This window comes from Scomber scombrus, chromosome 10 (genome assembly GCF_963691925.1).
Source record: "Scomber scombrus chromosome 10, fScoSco1.1, whole genome shotgun sequence".
Classification (NCBI taxonomy): domain Eukaryota; kingdom Metazoa; phylum Chordata; class Actinopteri; order Scombriformes; family Scombridae; genus Scomber; species Scomber scombrus.
This window is the reverse complement of record NC_084979.1, coordinates 13,085,163-13,104,507: the sequence shown is the minus strand read 5'-3', so window position 1 is coordinate 13,104,507 and position 19,345 is coordinate 13,085,163. Positions and strand designations below refer to the sequence as shown.

At 38.9% G+C, this 19,345-nt stretch overlaps 1 protein-coding gene across 1 annotated transcript in view; it reads right to left on the bottom strand.

Annotated features, from left to right (window-relative positions):
* The window catches only part of LOC133987455 (contactin-3-like), a 32,069-nt gene continuing 12,724 nt past the window's right edge, over positions 1-19,345 (bottom strand). Inside the window, exons 10-22 of the mRNA XM_062426833.1 lie at positions 19,148-19,298; positions 18,818-18,945; positions 17,296-17,465; positions 15,607-15,724; positions 10,801-10,959; positions 9,408-9,557; positions 9,154-9,224; positions 8,300-8,534; positions 7,413-7,522; positions 5,845-6,031; positions 4,788-4,900; positions 1,336-1,504; positions 1-98 (exon numbers count right to left, since the gene is read on the bottom strand). Of these exons, the coding sequence (XP_062282817.1) occupies positions 1-98; positions 1,336-1,504; positions 4,788-4,900; positions 5,845-6,031; positions 7,413-7,522; positions 8,300-8,534; positions 9,154-9,224; positions 9,408-9,557; positions 10,801-10,959; positions 15,607-15,724; positions 17,296-17,465; positions 18,818-18,945; positions 19,148-19,298 (1,859 nt within the window). The remainder of the gene's footprint in view (positions 99-1,335; positions 1,505-4,787; positions 4,901-5,844; positions 6,032-7,412; positions 7,523-8,299; positions 8,535-9,153; positions 9,225-9,407; positions 9,558-10,800; positions 10,960-15,606; positions 15,725-17,295; positions 17,466-18,817; positions 18,946-19,147; positions 19,299-19,345) is intronic.

Genomic DNA, 19,345 nt, shown 5'->3' with positions numbered 1-19,345 from the left:
TCATGAAGTTGACCTGAATGTTGATATTGCGATGGCGAGGAACAGGAAGAGGGGGGAGCTGTCCACACTCAAGGCTCTTGAGCCGCGGGCGCTCATACCTGCAACACACACACACACGCACACGCACACACGCACACACACACACAAAAATCCAGATAAACTGATGAACAACCTGTCGGAGGAAGCTGACACACATGGCAGCAGCAACAACATCAATCTGAAATACCTGATTCTAATTTTTAGTTTTAGCTCTCTGCTATGCTACCATTAGATGCAACCAAAAACAGATACACACCTTTCAAACTAAATATGAGATGCTTAGTGTTCCAAAACAAACAACATGCATACTGATGTTTCACAGGGGTACTGAAAATGTGGCAAAATGTGTGCTGGCTTATGACTGCAATTGTAAGTAAAAAATGTGCTGAGGGAACTGTGCGTAAAGGGACCCGATGCAGTTTGTGCTCATCACCTGTTTCCCCATCTATGATTTAAGCTAGTCAATTCATTCTTATGGATCATTGGCTACTTTCCAGTAATGATATACTATCCATAACCCCTTTCCTGAAGAAAAAAAATATATTATTGATGCAAAAGAAATTTCCTGAACCTCTTCTGATGTTTCAGAGCCACTAAAGTCTATAAACAGAGCAATCTGTTTTGCCTGTTTAAGGGTTTTGCCTGCATATTTTTCTTTTCAGTATCCAAAGACTCTCTGGAAAATAGTCACCTATTTTTAAAATGAAATTTAAAAGGAAATAAACAATGCAGAATTTTATCTTTCTTACATGCTATTTTTAACACAGAATATCAACAATGCAAATTAGCATTTAGAACAGAAGAAAAAGCACCTCCGGAGTCCCACATGACAACTAGTAAAAGAGGAAGTCAACCTCTGCGACAGAGATGGATTGTGCTGCATATTTCAGCAAAATATAAGCCTGTAAGAGCCCAACAGGGGTGGCTAGGGACACGAGTAATGGTGAGTCAACAGAGGACAAAATATCCCTGTCAGGTTTAAAAAGTGTTAAGTGACTTCATTTTCAACAGTGGGTAAATAAGAAAAAAAAAGTTCAGAAAAGACTGAGGTCGCAGTTAATCCTTATGTCAAACGTCATTCTGCTGTATCCTGAAACATAGTGGCATCAGCATATTTCAGCATTACAGCTGAACACTGAAAACCTTGAAATAACTTCTTTTTTTTCATCTGAGAAAGAATTGAAAAGTAGCAGTCATTGTATCATTTTCAGTCAAGAGCAAGAACTTTTAACTTGAACTTTCTATTTCTAAACACATAAACACAACAACATTATGAAACCCAAACAATGAGCTTACTGAGTTGGTGGATTCGTATGGGATCTGAGGACGGGCCCAACCCTCCTTCGCTCAGCGTCTGAATGAGGATGATGTACTCATCGTCGTCCTCGGGGAGGGTCAAGTCTGCTGTTGAATTGGTTGTTGTGAGTGTGTTTACCTCTTTGTGTCTCTGTCTCCTGTATGACAGCTGAACATGGGAGAGAAACAATGAGGGTGACACAATGGAAATATGTATTCTCTAGTCTCTAATTATTTCTAAGTATTTTGTCGTTCGAAAAATTTTGAAGTTCCAAAAAGATTCAGTCAAAAATCACCAGGAGTCGTCCAGCTGAATGCAGTTAGAGTTTTATTGTCGACAGCAAAACCCGGAGCCAACATACACAGACAGAATCTATGTATAAATGACACAAAGAACTCAAAACTGGGGTCTCTTTTATTCTGTCTATATTGCTGACCCCTGCAAAAAGTTTCATCCCCCTCCCACTGTGGAGTGAGTTTCAACCAATCCGCTTCTTCCAACCCAACATGATCTCACTTTCTTGGCACCTGTCCTAAAGATGCCCCCAGCCACTTTTTGTGGCTGCTCCATTCTCCCCATTCATTTCTATGCTTGCAGGTTTTTCCAGCCTTTAGAGCATGTAAGCTTGGCCTTGAGTTCTGTTTTTTCCCCTCAGTGCCACCCACTATTCCCCACAGCTGCTGTTAGCTGTGTGACCAGTGTTTATCACAGATTTCTTCAAGTTCAATATTACCCAATTACTTTTCCAACTGCATTCTTTTTCTATAGTAATAATAATAAAATAAAAGATAAATACAAAATTGTTCATTGTTAGTAATTATTACCAAAATGTTACACTACAATTCTTACATACGTGTGACAGCTCCAAAGACAGACAGACAAATGGGTGCAGTAGACGAACCCAGGAGCATAAGAAAAAGTTGTTTTCTTTCAGAAAGGTTGTGGTGTTTTGGTCTGGCAGTCTATCAGTGTGTATGCAGGAGCACACACACACACACACACACACACACAGTGATCTCTGGACTCAGGGCATGAATGATGTCAAGAAAAACATTGAACAGAAGTAAAAAAGGCAGCCTTTCCTACCAGTCATGAAAGCAAATGGACAGTTTTGGAATTAATGGTTTTGTCTTCTTCCAGATACGGACAGACTGCACCAGCCTACTTGCTTACACTATTTTACGTCATGAATTTATAGACAAACCCACATTCTTTTGTGTGTGTTTCTCTCTCTCTTCCTCTCCTTTTTTTTTTTACAATCTAAATAGTCAGAAATCCCTACTATAATGTGTATATATATGTATCTTGATGTGTCCAACCATTGTTAACATTTATTATAATTCAGAATCCGATAGTTATTTTGAAATGACAGAAAAATTCAATTAGCATGGTGACACATTGCCACCTAATGACTGTTTCGGTAACAATTTTCTAAGAAAATGATATAAGTAACATACTGTATACTGTATTATTGCAAATTGCTACAAATTAGAAAAATCATTCATTCATTCTGTAATTATTTGGTTAATCAATATTAGGCAAGTGTTTTCCCAACTGGTTTTCATGGTAAGTCAATGTCGATGACAGAAATGAGTGAGCATCCAATCGCAAGCATGTAGCCTTCAAATATTCTCCCTAGATAGGATAGGAATAAAATGACTCCCCCTCAGCTGAAGGTCAGTTTTTCTCTTCACACAAAGAAATTAATTAGTAATCGAGGCGTTCCCTCAAAAAGAGTGCCAAGGATCCTCTTTCTTCTAAAACATGCCTACTAGACTATAAAAAGTTTTACAAATCTTCTAATCTAAAAAGCTTCCTCTGTTGTTCTCTCGGCCTTGCCAGCCGTTATGGCCCATTCACTGCATTTTGGATGATGGATTTTAATTTCTGCTGAGAGCTGAAACTCCAAAAAGAAATTCAAGGAAAAAGAAAAATTGCAAAGACGCCTATAGCCACAAGCGAGGTGTAAGTTTAGCCATTGCACACTGTTTGCCATTTGAATATCTATTTTATGATTTTTTGTAATCTTCTATTTTTATCATGTAGTTACATTTGTATTATTATGTACTATTGCAATTTTGTGTCTTTAGGTGCTTAAGCATTGTTGTTCCATAATTGATTGGAGTTGCATCAAACTCTACAGACTGAAGCTGAACGCATTAAGACCGAAAAAACAGAACCCTACTGTGTGATTACTATGTGGTTTCAGCTAGTCTGAGCCTGTTTAGCGTTGGATTCACTCGCCTGAAGAAGCACTGAACCAGAGTGCTTCACTGAACCTACAGTGGTCCTCATCTGGCTGTCACCACAGCAACCTGAAGATCACTGGGTCTGCCTTACTGTCCTAGGCCTCATCAACAGCCCTCTGTCACTATGGAAACTAATTATCTTCCATGCATTCTGTCTGAGTTGATGCAAAGAGCTAGATTCTATATGATATTTGTATTGGCTTTAGTTAGAACTATTTGTCCCCTCATTGCACTTTGATTCATTTGTGATAAGCCTCAATTTCAGTCATTAAGACAGAAAGAGTGGAGTTTGAATCGAAAATAATGCTAGCTTATAAAAATGTCCCAAAATTTGAAAAGGTGAAGTGGAAAAAGTCAGAGAGAAAAAAATGTTCATGGCTGATGATACAAAATATTTTAATATTTTAAAACACATTTATTCAAACTAGCGATGCCACTTCCACGCAAAATCCTGTTCCTGTGAAAGGTGCATGACATCCTCCTATCAGGTGATAGCATGAAATAATAATCAGCTGCAACACGAAGTCAGATGATTGACTATAAATAGCTCTCACATTTCCAGTTCGTCATTGGAAAGCTTTTGTCCAGTGTGGAAATTAAGTTTTGGCTAGTTTTGTTTTACGAGCATTGACAACATTGAATCATGACATTGACTACAATCATGACATATGCTTATATCATTTGTAGTCTTATGGCATTTTATTTGTGAAGTTATAGATTGTATTATAGATGCACAGAGAGTTGTTTTTTCAATTGTCAAATAAAGAAAATTCTACAAATGCCTCTTGCGGTACTGATTTTTCCTCTGGGGCCAGTTCCCTGCAATTTATTTATTTATTACTTTATTTTATGCAACCCTGTAAGTACACTGGTTGTTAGGGTGCTATATGATATAAAGTGAATAGTCTGATATTGCTTTATGCAACTCATAAGCGCACGTGTTGGGGAAGAATGGGGCTGGCCCAGACGAAAATTGCCAGGAGCAAATTTTGTTCCTTGTCTGATGCTGGATACAGGACTGTTTAATTTGGTTTAATTATTTAACTTCAGTGGAAGAGTGGTGCTCCATTTTCTAATGACTGCTAAATTTAATACTGAAAGTAGTAATACCTCTACACAGGTAAGGTCCACGCTTTCACTCAGCCTGATGCAAAAAGGAATAAACATATCAATGGGAAGTGCAGTGACAAAGTAAAACTCACTTGGTATCCTGTAACTTCTGACTCTGATTCCATCGCCACCACAGGTTCCCAGTAAAGAGACAGCTGAGGGCCATTAAGGGTCCATTCAACATTCAGCGGTGGCTGGGCTGGTGCTGTATGACGTAAAAATAATACATTTGTATATGTCAGCACAGTAACATATTACTATCTCATCATCATGCTACAATTACAATATTATATTTCCTCAAATAATATACAGTAGTCATTAAAAGCTGGGTTTCCAATAATAGCTGGGTTTCCAATAATGGCCGGCATCATGGTTGACACATAAAGGCAGAGAAAAAACAAGGGATAAGCTTGTGGTGCCTGCTATATTATGTGCATACCAGTAAGGCATAGATAGTAGGTACCTGGATGTAACTCCAGTTCTATGAGTGCATACGTAGACCTCTAACCAACCGTCACAGAGAATGGAGGGGGATGGAGGAGATGCAATATCATTTAAATACAGGGATAACAGTGCATATTTTAATAATAGTGACAGCAGCCACGTAACATGAGCATGGGTAACCAGGGTAACCAGGGTAACTTGGCCGAGTAGGCAGGCATACATCTATGAGCATTTTACCTGCAAGCTACAGCTGAGTGGTACACTGCCAACATGTTCTGAGTTGAACTCAAACGCTCAAATTATTGTTCTGCACATCAGAGTAAGTGGATTACTGGTAATGCAGTAACAAAAATCTAACAGAGCAAACTGAAGCAGATCAGAAAACAAGGAAGCTTTGTTCTATCATACAGATGGAATTAGAAATAAAGGCCCATCTCTAATATAAGCCTGCTTCCAATAAAGGCCTGATACACTCTGCAGTTGAGATAAATAATGGCCCTGGCTACTATTTGAGGATATAAGGTATATGGAAATACATATACTTCCTTTTTTCTGCCTTATGTGAAACAACAAGCCAAACATACTAGAAACACATATTAACTTTGCAGTAACAGCTAAGAATAAACTTCCTTCAAACCCTTAATTTTTTTCCACCTCTACATTATTATCAGTGTACATATATTTTTCTCGGGACCTGAGACTTACGTGGCTTTTTTGTGGTGACATTGATTGCAGGGAGGAATGGGCCGGTGCCTGCTGTGTTGAAGGCGCTGACTGTTAGGAAATACTGTGTGTTTCCTGTCAAGCCGCTGACTGTGACTGAGGTTTGGTTCCAAGGCACCCTAACCTTCCCCATGGTCTCTGGTTTGGTGTCATCTTCCCAGTACACCACCTATTTGAGACAAAAAGCATGTCATCTGGGTTGAACCAAGACATATTAAAGTTGCAGACTCCGGCATAATGTGTAAATCAGAGGCATGCATTTTTTATGACATGCAGCCAAAAACAGTACTTGACTTGTATTTGTTTTGATGTCTTGAGAGAAATGTGTTTTTTTTTAAATGATTGCCTCAGGGTGCATCCTCTGAAGAGAGATTATAGCTTTGTTTCACCTTTCCAGCAGGATATTTGATGTGACATTACAAAGCTTTTATTAATTTACTGTCACAACACTTTTGTTCAGCTACTACAGCTAATCCATTAATGATTTAATCTATAACATGTCGGAAATGTGAAAGTTCCTAGATCACAACATCACATTTATCTAAAAAAAACCCCAAAAGTATTTGATTTACAATGATTTAAAGAAAAGCAGCAAATGCTCACTTGTAAGAAGCTAGGAACCTATTATGTATTTTTCCTTGATAACTGAAACAAATCATTATTATCAGAGTTACCACCCAAGATCTTTTGTGGATCACCTATGGATTTATTGTCTAATCCTTTAAGCACTACAATAAATCAATCTATGTTGCATTACACAGCATGTAATATTTAGTTTTACAGCAATGAAAGACTAATTACCACATTTGAATATGCATTTAAATACCAAATAAAGTTACCAGTCCTTCTACCCATTACACTAAAAATAAATTATCCTAAAACTACCCCCACCTGCCTACTTTTCTGGTCATAATTTTTCAGTTTTTGTGTTTTTTTCTAAAATGGCACAAAAGCTTTCCTAGATGGAAATATTCAAACAACTTTGCAAAAGAATAACAACACCAACATCTTACATCAGAGCCCTTTGATCACCCTGATCATTCAGTCAGGGGCATGCAGGCAAGGCATTCAGGCTGTCTCCGTTTTTTATGGTATGAGAGAATCTAATCAACCATTTTGGGTTTGAAATTGAATAGTTCAATATTGCTCTTTTATTCAGGGAACAATGACAAGTCTATTGATTCACATTGTTAAACAACAGTATTTCTGGTGAGGTATGATAGCACTTGGCATGCAGTCTGGTGTAGTATTGTGGCACAGACTATCATGAGGCACTGTATCATAACACCACATAACTGACAGCAACACGAAAAGGCATGTGGACAAGCAATTTTCTTTTGTTCTCTTGAACACATGTTTCAAACATGTTTTTCTCTCGTGTTGGTACAAAGAACTGTATACATTTGGCTGCAACAGTTGCCCAACTGAAACAGCCGTTTCCATGGCAATGCAGAGTTTGGAAGTAATGGCTTTGAGGTACAGCGGGGGTGACAAGCATTTGAATTGCGTTGTGTGTGATTTCTATTTCCATTTAAAAGAGTAAAATGTACCTCATAGCCCAGAACCCTTTCAGGGGTGAAGGAGAGAGCCTGCCAATTCACCTCAATCTCAGAGGCTGAAACACTTCTGGCCCAAACTCCCGCTGGCATCCCACTTGGCTCTGAAAACAGACAACAAGAGACTGAGTATTGCTGTCTTCTTCCAACAGCACAAAGACAAGCAGACCAAATCTCTGCAATTTTTGACATTTATAACTGTGACATTCTTGTTGATCTTTACTAGGATGAATTATCACACACCTATGCTGCTGATAAATAGGTTTGGGTCAGTTTTCTGGTCTGGTCCAGAGTACAAGTTTAAACTAGTTTGATGTTATGGGAACCAACTGAATTTGTCATTATGAGACAGACTTAAAAAGGAATCTACATCAGCAACTGACTAAATCCAGCGTGATTAAGATAATGTTATGTTTATAAATGGAGCTTGATGTTAGCCATGTGCAATTTAGTGCTGAGGCCAGCAACAGATCAAAGGTGGGTGGGTGGAAGATGCACATGGCCCATGGTGTGTTGTTTATTAGAAAGTTATTGTGTTTTTTCAGGGTGATGAGACGAGACATGGCAGAGTTAGTGTCAAAGAAAATGAAAACTACACAATTATGGCAACATTTTGGATTTGAAGCCTATGAAAGAGGTGAGCCAAAAACATAGATGAGCATGTAGGCTTTAAATTACATTATTTTGTATTTTTGCAGTTTGCAGTGTTATTTTTACATTTTATTTTACAAAGATTTCTACATATTTATTTTCCTGCAAGTCATTTTATTTATCCAGCGCTTTCAGCTGAGTAGATGCAATAAAAACCACTTCCAAGATCTTTGTCCTTTTCAAAAGCAGGAAAAGCTTTCCAAAAATCCCACTCCTGTTTATTGCCTTACCTATCTCTGCAGAGTAGATGGTGACCACTGGGCTGAAGGGACCCTGTCCTTTGCTGTTGTAAGTGCCAACCTTGACATGAAATGGGGAGAAGGGCGCAATGCTGTCGTTGCGGTACACATAGCGGGATGCACCGGGGGCAGAAGTGGCCACGTGGGTCCAACTAACTTCTCCAAAGGCGCGGAAAGCAATGATGTAACCAAAGCTTTCACCATTCTGTAGTTCTTCAGGGACAGGCTGAGAGTGAAACACAAAACTATAGTGATATTAAAACATATACAAACCACTCACGTTCAACCCGCTGCTGGGCTGACACAATCACCACCCACTTTCATGGTGTGCATGACCCACAAATTGCTTTTGTGGGTCACCTGATGGAATGAAATGAGGAGTAAAATGCCATTAAAAAAAACCTAAGCTCATTACAGAACGACCGTGCTGCTTTTAAAATGATAAGTTATTTCAGCATTTAATGAAATGAGAAAACTCAAATAATGAGGTAGCTATAGCCAACTAATGACATGTTCAATATCAACATTACTTTACAGCTCCCCGGCTGGTTTACTTCATTGCTACATTTTTGCATTGTGGATTTGGCTGAACAACAAAAATTCACCACAGATCCAAGCATCATAAATGAAAACAGCCTCAGATTCAGTGTTCTGCTTGTATATACATTGCTGCTGCTTCAAATGCAGACTCTTAACTAAGATATTACAATGACTGCAGCGCTAGACTTCATTTGACCCAGAATTTATGACAGAGCAGGGGCTTTGATTTACTGAGAAATATTAGGCACCTCAAAACTAACTGCAGACACTCTGAATAACAGACTGACATAAGACTGATGAATTACCTCCCATGTGATGACCAGTTCAGATCTGCTTCCACCTCCTCCACCCACATCACCTGGCGCTGCGTCAGGAACTACACAACACAGACCTTGTTCACACACCTCCAAATAAACACTTTAGCCTTCATAAAATTTTACATAAAGAAATACTGGTATAATCCCAGACCATTTGCTTGTGTTCAGCCCATAGTATTTGGTTTTGGTATTTTATATCTAATCAAGATGAGAGGAAAAAAAGTGAAATACATTTACTGTACCTGCATCCTCTGTCCTGGTCTTGACTGACACAGGGCTGGGTTCTCCCACCCCAACACTGTTTTTGGCCAAAACCCGAAACTCATACTCCACCCAGGCGTTCAGGTCCACCACAGTAGCTGTCAGTGTGTTCCCATCGATTATCTCTGGGACTAAAATAATATAAAGAAATAATAAATTAAGTATATAAAGTTATCATAAAGGATAATTTTTTACCATTTAATATTTATCCCATCACTTGCACTTTTGCACCTCTTTGCACTATTTATATCCTGTTTACAGTTCATAGAAATGGTTTCACCATTCCTTGTGTATATACCTGAAGACTGTTGAGATGTTATTCTATGTAAGTACATTGAGAGCCACTAAACCAGAGTCAAATTCCATGTATGTGTAATCATATTTCGCCAATAAAGATTATTCTGATTCTGATAATCTCAGTGCCATTATGATGATTGTGAGACTGAGAAACAGTCAGTCAATGCTCAGGTTCAGGGCTCCTAAAAGGTTTGCAACAGAGCCAGAAGACAGACCTGGCTTTCCTTGTGTTACTTACCTTGTGTTGCTGCAAGGTAAAGTAAGGTAAGGTAAGGTAAGGTAATGTAAGGTAATGTAAACAAGACATAAGTATTCATGTTGTACATATGTCACGTTACTGGCCATATGATCTGGGCCTTCTAAACTTTGTGTGCCACGGCCTATACAGTAGGAGAAAAGTACATTTTGTCCATGTATATTTCAATGCATATACAGTATTATCATTAAGGGAAACAAACTCATGCATTTTGATTTACAGAGTATTCTGCATCTCTGTTCTAAATGCACAAGGCTGTGCTATTGTTTTTGTGTTTAAACTGCTGAATTAACATCAATAGCAACGGGGACCCTCTGTTCTGGCCATAGGGCCTTACTGTTGTAAGTAGGGAGTATTTGTACTTGGGCCAGTCCACAGCAACTCTGGTGGATTCTCCAGCTTTTGGCGCAGTCAGACCGAAATTCACTCATTATACATTTCTATGTGGAATGGGGTGAGACACACCCCTTCCTCCTTTGCTTCGTGTAGAGTTTAATCTGATTATATTGATGATACATTTACCCCCAATAGGAACAGGAGCTTGATATCATCAACAGAGACTTGACCTGGCTTAGGCAAAAGAAAATTATTCTGGGGCAGGGATAAAGTTCATTAAAGTGGTTCAATTGAGAGTATGTAAAAGCAGGAGTAATGACCCCCCCCCCCCCCCCCCATCACAAGAGCCCTCATTCTGTAGCTGACCCTACCTCCTGACCTCCCTGCTGAGGGCAGAAAGAGAATCTCCCTGTGGGCATCCATGAATTTTCTGAATACTATCACATGTGTTTTGAGATGAAAATTCATCTTCAAGTGCTGCTTACCTGTATTAACCCTCTGCCACCCCACAGTGAAAGGAGTCCTGGTTTGGATGAGGTAATTGGTGATAGGGCTGCCGTTGTCTCTGCCGGGGCTCCAGGACAGCTGGGCTGTGCTGTCTGTCACCTCCTCCACTGTCACTGAGTCTGGAGGGCTGGGGGCGCCTGGCTCAATCACAGGAACAGACACTGTGAGGTACTCACAGACGGGGAAGCACAGACTACAGAATGTGGTATGTGTGTTATACACATATACTGCAAGGAAAACATGAATAGCACATATGTATATTTGTATAAAAAACACATCCACCTAAACTGTAGTAGAGAGTATCGTTAAACTTTGCTGAAAGCCTTTACAGCTTTAAACCCATATTAGCAACAGAACATGTTCAAAAGCTTTAGGTTTGAAGAGAAGTAATGCCATTCAAAAGGCATTAAAAGTTAATTCAAGATTTATCCTCCAATATTCACCCAACTTGTAATCCTTTCCTTTCATGGTCCTCCTGGTAATTGATCGATGGAACGGCAGGCGCAAGATGCAAGGAGTCAAATTAAAAGGTAAAAAATGAAAAAGCGCTTCATACCCCCAAAGAACCAGAGTTTTATCATTTATTTTCATTATCCCACCAATTAAGCTGTGTGATGTTTTACTTTAGCCTCATCTACTGTTTCCTGTTCTAATGAATGTGTCAGCTCATCAGAAATAATAGACCACTAGAGAGCTGTGAGACAGACCGCAGAATAATAATGCCCCTAGCTCTGCTCACACTCCTCACTGGATCTGAAGTGGTTTCTAATCTGAAGCAAAATATTCTAATTATTAAAGCAGCAAATTATATTTTAAACAAACAATCAATGTTTTGGGAACACAAAAACAGAATTTGTGTTTATGGTTCATGCAGTATGAATGAGGTATATATATTTGCATGTATGTCTAAATATTAAACAGGCATGCTAAACAAGGTTTCGCTGAACTGCTTTTTTTGTTTACAGAAGACTTGTACATTCTGCCCACAAAGCACAAAGCTCTGGCTTTATAGATATTGGGCCTCATGTAATAGTATTTTTGTATTTTTATCCTAAAACTCTCTGCCTTTTCTCTGAGGTTTACTTGTACAAATGTTCCAAGTCGGATTCAACAAACTCTTAACTTCCTGAAATTGTTGTAAATCGCTTGTTTCAGCCTGATGAATGCCACCTGTTCATGAGTAGTAGTAGTTTGTTAGATGTGATCATTACCACAATCCATGCCTCAAAAATTGCCATATAAAGGTCCATGTTCCGCTATGTTTGTGGGTGAGTTTAACTCCCGAAAACTTCACAAAAAGTAAAAACACAGCAAAACTTGCAGTACTGCTTTCAGAAATCAGAAGAACAAATTTAGGAGTGACAAAATAATTAGAGAATATTAATCCAGCTAACATGACATTAGAGGAAATGCTTTTGACGGGAAGTTAAATGCTAAAAAACATCTTTCGAAAGCACAGTGCTCCGTCATGAGAGGCGGTCAAGGGATGTGACATTTACCGCATGTTAGAGAGAAAATTATAGCCTAGAGGTGATGTTACACTGTCAGCTGCAGCACAACATGATACTGGTCAGACACCTGCAGAGACATACAGAGACAGCAGCTGTCACAGTGAGAGAAGTTTTCCTGCAACTACTGAAATTTAGAAGTTGCTGCGCCATAACATGGCCACAAAAATCATAAAATCTAAAAAACCATGATGATGATTATAATATGGATAAACTGAATATAAATTGTGTGTTACATTTGTTTTTCTTGTATTTAGTTTTTTTGTTAATTTCAGTATTATATTTAAACTCCAAATTAATTGAGATTAGGATATTATAACTGCGAGTCAAACAAGTGTATCTCCCCAGTGAGGAAAGGCAAAGACAATCTAGTCATGACACGTACGACAGGTGTGGACCCTGAAGCTTCGTTCATACATAAAAGAAAATACTCTGTAGTAGAAAATTAATGAGTGCCACAAATGTTCTTAAATCTCTCGTACGTGCATCTTAAGAACACATCTGTCTGTATGAGTGCTTCTTGCTTGAGGACCGTTGATCTGTATAAAACTCATTAGCATTACCTGATGAAAAAAAACATACACTGACATACAAAAAAATACACTGGCCTCATTAATACATATTAATGGTGCGCACAATCAAGGATCAATTCCTTATCCTTTTAATTATATTTCATTGGCTGAGGCGAGAGGGTGCTGTCAGTGTCTTGAGGGTGTTCAAATAATCTGTTATTAATATGGACAGACTGTCTGGGCTTTTGTTGTGAACTTGGCTCAGGGCAAATTAATATCTGGCTGTATTATTAATAATTACAGCCATGGTAATATCAATCTGGTCTAAACTACCTACATTTGTAAAATATCCCATCACACATGTCACACTAAAGTACATCTATATCAAATAATGTTAAAAAATAAATCATATTGATAAAACACATCAGTGAACAGTGTTGTGCTGACTGTTCAGAGGTAAATTTCCCTACGTATTGTCTTCCAGGATGGTGCTGATGATGACATAACTGTCATACAAGCACAAGTGCTCACCAAGTGGTTTGAATGCTAATGACCACGATGCAATCCATGCACCGTGACCTTCTCCATAACCACGACCAGCCGGTAGAGTCTCTGTGAGGCATCGTGGAGTGGCATCTAAAACATTTTTTCCATTGCCATTGTAAAAAAAACAAGAACCCAGATAATCACTCAAGAGTCTTTGTGTCAGGAACGATTATCGTTGACCTTCACTGCTACGAGAGGAGTGGAGCGAAACAGGCCCACAAATAGTGCTGTGCACAATTATTGAGCTACTATAAGCAGCTAATATTACATGATTGCAACAATGTGTCTATTGTAACACCAACAGTTACTATTGCTGTGAGTACAATAATAAATGTCGCTAACAGCACAGTCACACTGGCATTATCATTATCATCACACTTAAATGTTTCCTGCATTATTTACGTTGTTTTCTAAACACTGCAATTGCAGATTTTTTTGCACATGTAAATGCAGTTGTCTTCGCACCTTGTAGTATTTAGTCATGCAGATGATTTAGGTTTTGAGATATCCGTCTCTAAGATTTCTGCCACCACCTCAAAAGAAATGAGGTTCTGAGCAATATTGTTTTTTTGTGTTTGCAGCATTTGAGAATGACTTTTTTTTTTTTTATTCAGCAGTGACATCTCTTTAGAACAAAACACAGAAGTATTTTCTTGAAAAAAAGTAGCTGCAGCAAAAACAATTGACAGCGTGTTATGGGGATTATTAAGAGTAACAGGAACACTCTTTCTGAAAAAGTCTGTGGTGAAGGTAAATACAACCAGAGCTATTAACATGACTACTGGTAGAGGTAAGTAAAGAGAATACCCTTTAAGGTGACCACAGCAAGTGTGTTGGAAGGTTCATATACTGATGCATGGTCAGCAGTGCTGCACATTATTTAGAGGTGTTATTGTGCCCTTTATGGGTTATAGGTAGAGGTGCTGGGTTTCCAAACTGGATAATGACTGGCTGGCTGCTAGATTGGAAAATAATATACTGATCAACATGTGACCACCATCATTTTGCTGCAAGTCTGTGATAAATCGAAGCCATTTGCCCTCAATGACTGGTTTTCTATCCAGCTTCATGCTTTGCCGCCCAACATTTGAAGCCGTTCGATCCAAGGAATGAGACATCTGTGACAGTTGCAGTGAGCAGGAAGTGTAAATAATGCAGTCTGAGTCACAGACAAGTTTCTCTTAAGTCAATACTAGGCCAATCCATTTTCATGGCCTTGACATTGCTTCTACTTGAGAAACAACCTTATTTCCACTTCAGCCATTTTGGAAAGGAGTGCCTATTTATGCCATTTGCCTAGACGGTCTTCAATGTGCCAAGCCAAATAACTGGTGGGTATCCCTACTAGATAAAGATATGGATCCAACCTTTTCAAATCTTGACACCGAAATAATCCCTCCCCTCATCTGACATTTAACATATTTGCGTAGTGTCAATTTGCTTGACCATTTGGGGTATTGATCACAACCAGAAACATCCTCCTCTCACTCTACACGCTATACAAATCTGCCACTCCCCAAAACATAGAAAAAAAATAGTCCTATTTTGTTTTACCCAACGCAGCTCTTGACAATTATGTCTCTCTGGAGATGTAAATACTGCATGAGTGAGCACAGACAAGCATCTAAACATTCTACTGTCAAATACATTGCAACAATATTGAAAATTGGCCATTAAAAAAAGGAGGAAAAAAACCCACATCCAAACAATTTTGTCAAGTTCTGTACTTCCACAAACATCTCTGAGTGTAATGTAAAAGAAAAATAAGCCTCTTCGATTTGATGTAATCAAACGGTTGATACAACAAAGAAAGACATAAAAACTGTAGACTCTCGTTTAAAACCCAGAATGATTTTCACGTGAATGTGGGCATTTAAGTCTCACAGCAATCACCAGCTGAAACAAAACCCATTTGAGTTTAAAAACCTACGTGAACAATATATACCCAGAAAGTGGCAAATTCACATAATGTCTCGAAAAACATCTTTTATAAGATATATTTTCCTTTATTTTTTGCAGCGCAGCTTGTTAGGTAATACAGAGTACTGACATTTTCTTATTATGGGTTGTTTTGTAGCTGTGTCTTTCACCTACTTTACTGTTTTTTTTTTAGTTTTTTTTTTTTAATTTCTGCTTTTTTAAAGGGGAACCCAAAAACAACTTGGCTGCAAGCCTCATTTTAATTAGTAACTGCAGAGCAGAGAGGAGGCTTTCTTACCTTTCACAATCAATACAGCTACAGCTGACAGGCTCTCCACATCCGTGTCCACCACACAGATATATTTGCCATCATGGTAAAGCTGAATGTTCCTGATCATAAGATCTCCTGCTGTTCTCTACCAAGGAAGAAAGAAAGCTTTATGTAGCATGAAAGATAACAGACCTTGTGACAGCTTATTAAAAAATGTAGTGAGGCATACATAAAGTGCAGTAAATAGCGGTGCCAAAAACGGTTGCAGTTATTTAGCAAGGACTTTGCAGGAGAATATAAGCCTGTTTTATAAAAAAGATACTATGTATGTATTAAACACACATCTCTTGACAGCTCTTGCAGTCAGAGCTATAAAGGCAAAACTAAAAAAGACAGAACCTCATAGTCACATATAGCGATCCAAGACGAGCTCAGATGAAAAGGATCAAGGCTAGAATTCACAAATATTGCGTGCAGTGAATTGAGCTTTTGTGTTTGACGTGGCCTCAGCTATTTCACTTGCTTTATGCAGATGTATTCACCATGACCTTCAAGACCTGTTGGAACTTCAAAAATAAGCTATTGCTACTGAGTTAAGCAGGCAATTTTTGCTCGATTGGAGAGGGAAAAAGGCCCCCTAGATTATCATCTGAGAGGACACCCATATAAGCAGCAAACAGTAAATTAGTAGCGAAGTCGTTCTCTTGGCATTGGCAGTGAAATGTGGCAGTGATGCCAACATGGTTTAATTATGGAAATTAAATTCCTTGAAGCAGCAAAGTTAAGTTGATAATCTCTTTAGACTGGGGACATCCAAGCATTTCTGGGGAAGGAGTCTCTTTTCAGATAAGAACATTGTCAGTCAAACACACACAGGAAGAATGGCTAATCTCGAAGGGTGTGAGGGTGTTCTGAAAGTGTTTTGTCATTTGGGGCTCTGCCATGCTTTCATTCCTTATAAAGACACCTCTAATGATGTGTATCCCTTTTCTGTTATGAAGAGATGTGCAGCAGGCTATGTCAAAGAAGGATTTGAAAAGAAAGCAACCAAAGTAACAATGTCTCCTGGTCATTCCTTCATTTAACAAAAATCAGTTGGCTTATCATGTTCACTTAAATTCTTAAATCAAGACTGAAAACCCACCTTTATTCCCTTCATTACAGTCTACAATAGTCGGGGCCATCGGCTTCTTAACATCCATTTAACATTGATGTTTTTAATGTGGTTGTCCCATTTTAACTTTTATCATTTTATTGGCATGCTGTATATTTTTAACTGTAAGGTGTATTGGGACCACGGTCATTCTGCACTATCATGAAATTGACTGATTGATTAAAAATAGATTACTGAGCTTAAGCAGAAGATCTGTACCCAAAAAGATGACTGCAGTGTATTTTGACATAGCATACCGTCAAAAATACAAAAATACAACTGGAAGCTTACAATAGCCCAGTGTTCAAACAGCACATCCCTCCAAAGATTTTCACATGCATGCAACTTATTATGCCTCTGAGGAGATTTTGGAGAATGGCAAAAAAGATGGTCTCACACCAATTGCAGCAATGCTAACCACAGTAAATCTCCCAGAAATAACGTGATGTCAAACCACAAGCTGTCTCTTTTAACTAATGGCAGGGATGAAGTGAGGCAAGATGGGATGAGGTGCCAACTGCCCATTCACACGTTCTGAAGACGTATGACTGCAGGTCACTCACCCCACCCACTAGCTCAAAGTGACCGTCCCCCTTGGCGATGAGCTGTCCATTGAAGGCCCAGGAGAAAGAAACATCAAGGACGGGGTCACTAATGACCTGACAGGGTAACACGATGCTCTCGCCCACAATGATCTCCATGTCCACTGGCCCCTGGATGATTCTGGTTGGATCTGCCACCCCCCCAAAAAAAAAAAAAAGAAAGAAAAAAACACATTATGAGCAGGAGTCATTTTTGACGGGATAGCAGCCAATATCACACAGAACATTGCAAAAAAGATGAGCAGTGCTTTGTTGACTGTCTGAGAAAAGGAAGCACACTCGTGATATGACAATTGCTGGGAGACAAGAGCATGCTCTGTAATATAGTAAGTCATAGGGAGAGAAGTATTATCTATATAAAGACAGGTCTCATGAAAGTCTTAGTGGAATAATGTGATAACATGCAGCCTGCCACCACTAAAACGGCCTAATACAGGCTGATACGGCAAGAATAATCTTCTGAAATCCTGATAGCAATTACAATACACTGTGAATCAGATAAAACCTCACGTAATAGGCTGCTCTGTGCACCCAGAACAAAATGAGGGGCACTGCTTCAAAGTCTACCATAACAATCATTTGGCTAAGTCTGCTGTGCTTTAAAAGACAAGATAATGAATCGGCTTGAATCGAATAAAGAAGGTACAACAAAGTAAAAGAGGATTTGCACTCTCACATCATACCTTATATTGACTGTCGAGGGATGAAAAAAATATCATATGTTAAAAGGAGTCCCTGCACTTCTTAAGCTAGTAATAATCAATGTCTGGGTCATGGCTCTGTGTCACTGACTGCATTATGGCTTAGAAAAATACTCCAGCAATTAAAAAAAAAACATGTTCTTGGCACTCACGGTGGCAGACAATAGCATTCAGTACATTAATAAAACCAATAAGGATCCTGGAGAACTTAACTATCACGCACGCCACTGGAAATACGCTTTCGACAACAACATTGTCTGTTACACCTCCTCGCTAACGCTTTCATTGCTTCCACTCAGGGCACTTTCATTTGTTGCAGTAAATTGGTTGTTTCAACCGCTTTGAGGAAAACAATGATAGAGTATTTTTTCAAACAACTTCCAAGTGCATTATTGCAACTGCTGCAAAATGCAGCGAGGCAAAACAATTCAATAACATTAACTTGACAGACAAGAGTTTGTTCCACTTGCAGTTTTGGTAACTATTACACACCCTCAAATAAATAAAGTATACAAAATATAAATGAAATAAAAAAATAATTCAAAAACATTTAAGGCTGTTACTTAATTATGCAGAAACTCTATGCAAGCATAGAGATTTCCCTAAGTTTCGACACTCCTTTAGAGCAAAACTTAACATTTGTTTATGTTTTCTACCCACCAGTTATTGACTCAAGTCCTCGTGGCACACCAGCTTTCCCTTGTGTTAATCTATACTGAGCAATAAATTCTGCTTACTACGTGGGGCACACAAACATTCTGCTGTTTATCAGTGGAGCTTACCGGTAACAAGGAGCCTTCCAGTTGTACTAGACATGCCAAATCTATTCCTAGCAAAGCACGTATAGCTGCCAGCATCAGACTTGCTCACATTGGCAAGCCTCAGCGTTCCATCTGGGGAAAGCGTGATCCTATAGGAGAGCAGAAGCAGAGACAGCAGTTTACAATCCAGCTTCAAAGAACAAAGCATCAGTTCATCATTACATAAAAGTTTGGATTCAAAAATAATAAATTGGCTATGTGTGCACATTAATATAAATATTAGGAATAGCCATCAGTTTTTTTTCTGATGCAACACTTTCAACTGGAGACGAAGTAGTTTCAGTTGAGTACCTGTCATTGGTGTGGATAGGCAGGTTTCCTTTCTTCCACAAAATGCTGGCGATAGGATAGGCCTGGGGTTTACACTCTAAAGTCACTGTACTTCCTGCCTTGGCTTTGAGCAAAGCTCTGAGGACGTTCCCTGTGAAGTCTGGTGGAGAAGCTGATGGGAAACAGTAAACTGACTTTAGTACAAGACTGCAGCAAATC